Raw genomic sequence first — 7,171 nt, forward strand, 5'->3', positions numbered from 1 at the left:
AGTGTAAACAGGATAAGGTACCCAACTTTATCCCTATACTATAGACCCTTTAGGTTGTATCTTGAACACTAATCTTCATATGTCTCCACATACAGTTCAAGACTCATACAATAGCCTAGAATGTTAGTTTATTGGATTAGGGTTATTTAGGAAAGATAAAACAATAACAAATTATTGAAATAAACACCAATAACACTTATTAATGATGGGTCAAATGTTACATATAATATCTACGAGTTTTAAGACATAAAACTCAACAATCACAACCCCTTTTACTGATCAATCGAAAAATCCTTTACTCAGTGATCGGAATCCCTTTTACTCAACGATGTTTAGCCTATTCTAATCGATTGCAAACAATATATACAACACTTGAAAACTAGGGACTAAAATTCAAATTATTCAGAAACAGCAACAATCCTAATGTATACTCTGAAACAATAAACATATCTTTTAGAGAAATGCCAATGGGGAAATGGTCGAAGAAGATGTTGAAATTCTCGGATGAAATGATTGGAAACGGTGAGAGAAAGTGAGAATGCAAGAGAAAAGCGAGGGAGCGTGAGAGAAAAGGAAAGAACGCAAATCCTAAACAAAAGGTGTTCATGAGAAAATGGAAGAGCATACCTAAAGGTTTTTAAATTGAGGACAAAAGTGGTGTTTTGCATGTAAAAATGGTAAAAATAAAAAAAAAAAGGTTTTAAAAAAAGATGTCAATTACAGATAAGTTTTTCGTTTTTTTTGGTCAATTTGGACAGTTTTCCCTTATGCTTCTGGTTCCCTTCCATGTTAGTCCCTGTATTTTCATGTTTTTTAGGAAAAAAAAGTCTTAACAGTTTAATAGTAGTAACTAAATTAAAGGTTAATAAAAGTACATAGACTATTTAGATAATTTAAAGTACATTGACTAAAATGAAACAAATTCTAAAGTATATAATCAAAATGATATTTTAATTTTATTATTATTAACATTAAGTAGGTTAAAAATTATTTTTTGTTCTTGAACTTTAATAAAAATAATAATTTAGTTCCTTAATTTTAATAAGTATTTGTTTAGTCCTTATACTTTACAAATTATAACGATTTAGTCTCTGTTGTAAAAAGCACTATTAGAGTGTGTTTGGCCAAGTAGTTTGAAAGTAAAAGTAGAGAAGTTGAGAGTTGTGAACTCGATTCCTTGTTTTGTCCAAGGAATTTGTGGATCCCACCACTAAAAACATCAAATTTATACTTTATCAACTCCTTATACCATATCTCAAAAGTTCACAACATCTTATACAATTTCTAATACATGTATGATAGACTAAGGGCCAAAATTCTTTATAAATCATAAAAACCAAATGTCTAATAAAATTGACAATAATTTGATGAATTTTTTTTCAAGATAAAAGACTAAAATGTTACAAATTCGAAACTGTACAGACTAAATTGTTACATGTTAAAGTTCAAACACTAAAATCCCGTTTGGTAACTATTTGATTTTTTGTATTTAATTTTTAAAAATTAAGCATATTTTCTCTTCATTTCTTACCATGGACTTCACATTTTCTAAGGAAAAGTGTTGAAGTCAAATTTCAAAAACAAAAAAAAAAAGTTTCTAGAAACTACCGTTTAACTCTTTAAAACTTGGCTTAGTTTTTTAAAATATTAGTTAAAAGTAGATAATAAAGAAAGAAATTTAGATATAAGAACAATATTTATAAAATTAATTTTAAAAAACTAAAAATAAAAAATAAAATGGTTTCGAATCGAAAACCAGTAAGTATACGAATAAAAGTGGAAGGACTAAATGATTATTTTGGTCAAAAGTTTGGAACTATATAAGGGGACGTTCGACGCGTAAAGTTGAGTTGATAATTATTATAATAATAGAGTAATAGAGAGAATTGATGCGAATAATTAGATAAGAAATGTGAATTAACACAAATAACAAAATAATAAATCTCTTTAATAATTGGTGAACCATAGCGTGAGTGAGATTTTTTTTACCCACTCAATCCAACCCATATGATTAATTAGAGATATGTAAAACGGCGGAAGAAAAGCCCTCGCCTATCCTCCCTACCCCCGTCCCTCTCTCTAGTACTACACATCCTCCATCTCGTCGCCAGAGAAGCCGCCGGAACCAAGTCCCGACGCCGGACTCTTCATTTGAGTCGTCCATGAACAGGGCAGCTTAGGTAACCCAATCCATGGAGATTTCTTGTCTTTCTCGAAACCTCCGTAATTTCTCCAACCCTTACTTCTACTCTATTTACTCATTTGTTCCTCATTCTCCATTTCCTTCATCCTCGCCTTCTAAACATTCCCACCGTTTTTGTCGATTTTATACTACACCAGCAATATCCGATTCTACTGCTGATTCTTCCTTAATCTGCAATTCATCTTCCCAATCTGTGCCTTCATTGTGTTTGTTTGAGAGATGTAATGGCGGAACATTGGATTTGAATCATGGATTGTTTCGACACCACTACAGAAGCTTCCGTTCGTTTTCCTCCTCTTCGTTTGAGAAGCCTCAGTCTGGGACTGGTAATTTAAATGTGTCTAAACCGAATGCCACCTCCAATCAATTTTGGGATGTTATAAATATCATCCGGAGAAATCAAGAGGATTTGGAGTCTAAGTTGGATTCGTTGAATGTAAGTTTAAATAATGCTTTTGTTGTTCAGATTTTTCGGGTGCTGAATAATCGTAAGATTTCTGCCTTTCGTTTTTTCAACTGGGTTAGAGTTCAATCGTGTAAATTTCCTTGTAACTCTGATGTTTATAGTCTACTTATTGATAATTTTGGTAGCTTAGATAATTATGAGGGGATTCTTCCTGTTCTGATTGAGTTCAAGCGGAAAGGAATTGATCTAAACCATAAAGCATTTGAGTTTTTACTTGTTCAACTACCAAATGAAGATTCAATTAAGATTTCTGTTGAAAGACTGGTGAAGTTGTTGAATGAAGTAGGAGGATCTTGTAGAATATCTGGGGTCATGGCATTGATTGAGATGTTCTGTTCTCGTGGTTCTTTCGGATTGGCCAAGTTTGTGATTGAGATAACTGAGAGAAGAGCATCTTTCTGCAATATCATTGTTCGAGAACAGTGTCGACGAAGCAATTTCGAAGGAGCTAAATGTACACTTGATGAGATGAGGCAAGTGGGTTACCCAGATGTGGGGATTCTCAATTATCTGCTTAGTAGTTTGTGCAAGAATGACAAATTTGGTGAAGCTCATAAACTGTTTGAAGAAATGCTCGAAGGAGATTGTCCTCCAAACTCTTTGACATTTGAAGTCATTATCTGCCATCTCTGTGAAATTGGTAATATTGAATCAGCACACAGCTATCTTGACATGATGGTGTCAAGGGGTCTCGAGCCTCGCCATTCGACACACGCTGCCTTCGTGAAAAGCTACTTCAATTCACGGAGATATGAGGAAGCATATCGGTATGTGGTTGACTCTAGCTTGAAACATGTCATGGCACGGAATACAACATATAGTTTGCTTGCAACTCTTCATGAGAAGAGAGGTAACTTAGTTGATGCTCAAAAAATTCTTTCTGAGTTGATAGATGCAGGTCTTAGACCAAACTTTCCACTGTATATGAGAGTTCTGAAGAAGCTTCAGCTTCAAGGCAAGGAAGATTTGGCCAATGATTTGAAGGGAAAATTCAACAATGTAAGTTTTCAAAGTTGCATTCAAACTGGATAATGTCCTTGTTGTTTGATTGTTCTGATTTTGTATGCCAAGATGGAGTGAGAAATAAATGAAGAGCTTAGTAGTTTGTTTACTAATGGAACTTACAAACACGTCAAATGCTTTCCTTCTCTCTTTTTTTTTCCCCTTCTAGACAGATTTTTGGACATTGTTAAAAAAAGTGAGAAAGTTTAGTAATATTGTTGAAAATAAATATTTGCCCTAGACGCGTTTTTGTAATTTATCATGCACCTAGGGCTTCTTACTTGTCTATTTATTTGAGCAATTTCTTGTAATCAATGTATCAGAATAATAATAAAAAATCAGTCATCTATCGTAGTTTTTTCTTCTTGTATTAGGGTTTTCTAGGTAAAAACTGTCTCTTTCTCTCTTTTTCATCATGGTATCAGAGCATGGCGACGAAACCCTAACCATCACTAACGAGAATCAGCCACAATCTTCTTCAACAACCTCTGTCGGAATCAGTGGAACCGCGAATGTCGACATTAATGCAACGATACAGGCAGTCATTAAAAGGTATCTCCAAACCGTGTTGCCAGAGCTCCTTCAGTCAACAGTTCCAGTCGTCCAGCCGATCCAGACCAGTCGATCGTCGCGGCGCTTTCGTCAATCGACGTCGTTCCAGTTGAGTCCTCCCGTCGCTCGCAGTCAACGCTCCTCTTGCTCGCAACCAAGTCCTCCCGCTCAAACCTGATTGGTTTTGCCCAGTAGCCGACGCTTCTCCTGCTCAAGCCGAGTCCTCCTGCTCGTAGCCAATCGGTTTCGCACAGCAGCCGTCGGCCTTCAACCAGTCAATCGGTGTTGGTTCTCTGCAATTGGGCTGAGATGCCTCCTTCGATCAGCGTACTTCAGTCGCGCCAAGCAACAATGGCGCAATTTATGGCTCAAATGAGGTCCAACATCGATTTGCTCATCTTCAGCAACAGATTGTGAATTTCGAAACAGTTCTTGGCAGAAACTCGCAAACAGTCCAACCAGAGTTCTCTGCTATTCTATCGTTGTATTCTAAGCATCCGGTAAATTCTTTCCCTGTTTTACCTACAACAAATTTTCCGTCTAGAAACTTTGCAGGGTTTATTATTGGAGAAAAGTTGAATGACCAGAACTATTTTTTCTGGTTGCAATCAATCAAGATGGCTTTGGAAGGACGTCATAAATTCGGGTACTTGACGGGAGAGATATTGAAACCAGGGCCAGGTGACCCACAAGAACGTATCTGGAAAGGAGAGGATTCTTTGTTGCGATCAGTTCTGATTAACAGCATGGAACCCCAGATTGGCAGGTCGTTACTTTATGCTACAACCGCCAAAGACATTTGGGATGCTGTATAGAAATTATAATAAAAAAGACAGAATACGTCTTGATTGTACACATTACACAAGCAGGCCCATGAGTGTAAACAGGGATCAATAGATGTAACATCCTATTTTAACAAATTATCCCTACTGTGACAGGAAATGGACTTGTGTCAAGAAATGGTGGGATTGTCCTTGTGGGGGAGTTCAACACTACAAAATTGAAGAAACTGATAGAGTATATGACTTCCTAGCTGGGTTGAATTCAAAGTTCGATGTTATTCGAAGTCGGATATTGGGCCAACGTTCTGTACCTTCCCTCATAGAGGTATGTTCGGAGATATGTTTAGAAAAGGACAAATCGAGTGCTATGAACAATCTAGTAATTACATCAATAGATGCTACTACGTTTTCTACGAAGTCTTCCGGGTCTAACAGTGATAAGCAAAATAATAGACCCCCTCCCGTTGCACTACAAGAAGCCCTAACATACGAAAAATCAGTGTTGGAAGCTGCATGGGAGACCTCCAAATAGCAGACGACGTCAGTCACATGACAAATCAAACCCTTGACGTGCTCTTGTGAGTGACTCGACAAGTGGAAACCCTCAGACTCAATCTCTAGCAGATGGCCAAGATAATTCAAGTTCTATTGCGCAGTTAGGTACGGTTCAGTCCTTTGGCTTGCTTAGTGTTCATGGTAAAAAACCATGGATTGTTGACTCAGGAGCTACATATCATTTAATTGGCTCATCTGACCAGTTTACTCCATACTGTTCGAGTGCTGGTAATGAAAGGATTAGGATCGCAGATGGGTCATTTGCTCCAGTTGTAGAAAAATGTCATCTCTCTCCGTTTGAGGGTTTAGTGTTGCGTGATGTGTTATATGTTCCCAAGATTTCATATAATTTATTATATGTCAGCAAAATTCAAGAAATCTAAGTTGTCAGGCTGTTCTCTCACCCGATTATTTTATTTTAGGATCTGAGCTTGGGGACGACGATTGGCACTGTCTGGTGTCACAATCGCACTTTCAAAAGCTTCACTTAGCATTTGTGCGACACTTGTTTTTGCTCACAAACAAGTCAGCCAATTCGAATACGGAATGTCGATAGCACACCAGGTGCCTTTCGCAACCTCCACCCCCATTTTAGAGAAAACGGTTTTAGAAAACGGGTTTGGAGAAAAGGTTTTCACAAATAGTTTGAATGTAAGAATGGAGAAAAGAAAGATTGTAGTAGGCTAGAAAACAATAAGCAAACACGACGACTTTGTAACATACTACTCCGGGTATGAGGAAGTGATGATTAGTCTTATCCCCATATAGTGTATTATGAACAAAAACACATCCGTCACCCTTGCATATGGAAATGGGCGAGCGGTCACTCACTAAGTACATATAAAACTAACTACCTAGCAAAAGGAAATACATAGAATGAAAGCATAGTAAAAAGAGGTGGAGGCGGACATGCAGCCATGGGCAACACACCCTGGACAAGCATGACTGTGACATTCTCCCGCACTCCATTGGTTGATGTCCCCGTCAACCAACTCTGCTTGAACTCAGCATACTGTTGAGTAGTTGCCTTTGAGGCCTTCCACGCGCTCCCAACAAACTTCTCTGTCTTGGAGGCTTATCCACTTCTCCAGGAACTCTTCCCAGCTTGGTCCTGGTCTTTCAGCTCTGTCGCTTCTTCCAGTAAGTCTCTCGTGGGTTTCTTCTCCAGCCATTCTCTTCGTTGTGGCATGCGGACGGGTTACCACCCTACATCTCTCCTCGGCATGGTTGGGATGATAAGGTTTCAGTCTACTTACGTGGATGACAGGATGAATCTCCATCCACAATGGTAATTGCATCCGATAAGAGGTTTTCCCAACCCTTTCGATAACTTCCATCGGTCCTTTAAAGCTGCTCATGAGGCGATGTTCTCTTTGCCCTCAATTTCGAAACTGTCCCAGGCACAAATTTACTCGAACTCAGTCCCCTAGTAGGAACTCTCAGTGTCTAAGCTTCCTTCCTCTCCTTCTCCTCTTTGGAGTCGAGGACTTGTGTAAACTGTCTAACTCAACAACACGACACTGTTCCAAAATACGCAGAATGTCTTGGGGGGGCCTTCTCTTCCGCGGTTTCGACTGACTCGTGGGTAAAGTCCTCTAATTGAAGAGTCAA

The 7,171-nt window shown here is 38.1% G+C and overlaps 1 protein-coding gene across 4 annotated transcripts; it reads left to right on the forward strand.

Moving 5' to 3' along the window:
* The first annotated feature begins 2,029 nt into the window (after positions 1-2,029).
* On the forward strand, positions 2,030-5,960 carry LOC120092118 (putative pentatricopeptide repeat-containing protein At1g26500). Of its 4 annotated transcripts, XR_016524213.1 has the most exons (4): positions 2,030-3,668; positions 4,097-4,723; positions 4,841-4,989; positions 5,162-5,960. XR_016524213.1 is itself a non-coding variant. In XM_039050331.2 (2 exons), the coding sequence occupies exons 1-2, from the start codon at positions 2,193-2,195 to the stop codon at positions 4,115-4,117; spliced, it is 1,497 nt and encodes a 498-aa protein (XP_038906259.1). In that variant the 5' UTR covers positions 2,030-2,192; the 3' UTR covers positions 4,118-5,960. The 4 variants fall into 4 exon arrangements, 2 of the variants coding, with proteins under 2 accessions (XP_038906259.1, XP_038906258.1); XR_016524212.1 differs by having other exon boundaries at positions 4,841-5,960; XM_039050331.2 differs by having other exon boundaries at positions 4,097-5,960.
* Positions 5,961-7,171: the final 1,211 nt, after the last annotated feature.

Source organism: Benincasa hispida, chromosome 11 (genome assembly GCF_027475165.1).
Source record: "Benincasa hispida cultivar pf3 chromosome 11, pf3_genome.v1.1, whole genome shotgun sequence".
Lineage (NCBI taxonomy): Eukaryota > Viridiplantae > Streptophyta > Magnoliopsida > Cucurbitales > Cucurbitaceae > Benincasa > Benincasa hispida.

What these genes read in the sequence shown, in the direction of transcription:
- LOC120092118 (XM_039050330.2), top strand. Translation starts at nt 2,193, where the DNA reads ATGGAGATTTCTTGTCTTTCTCGAAACCTCCGTAATTTCTCCAACCCT. An exon ending in TGAAGGGAAAATTCAACAAT is followed by an intron (nt 3,669 to 4,045) that starts GTAAGTTTTCAA and finishes TTCTTGTATTAG; the next exon opens with GGTTTTCTAGGTAAAAACTG.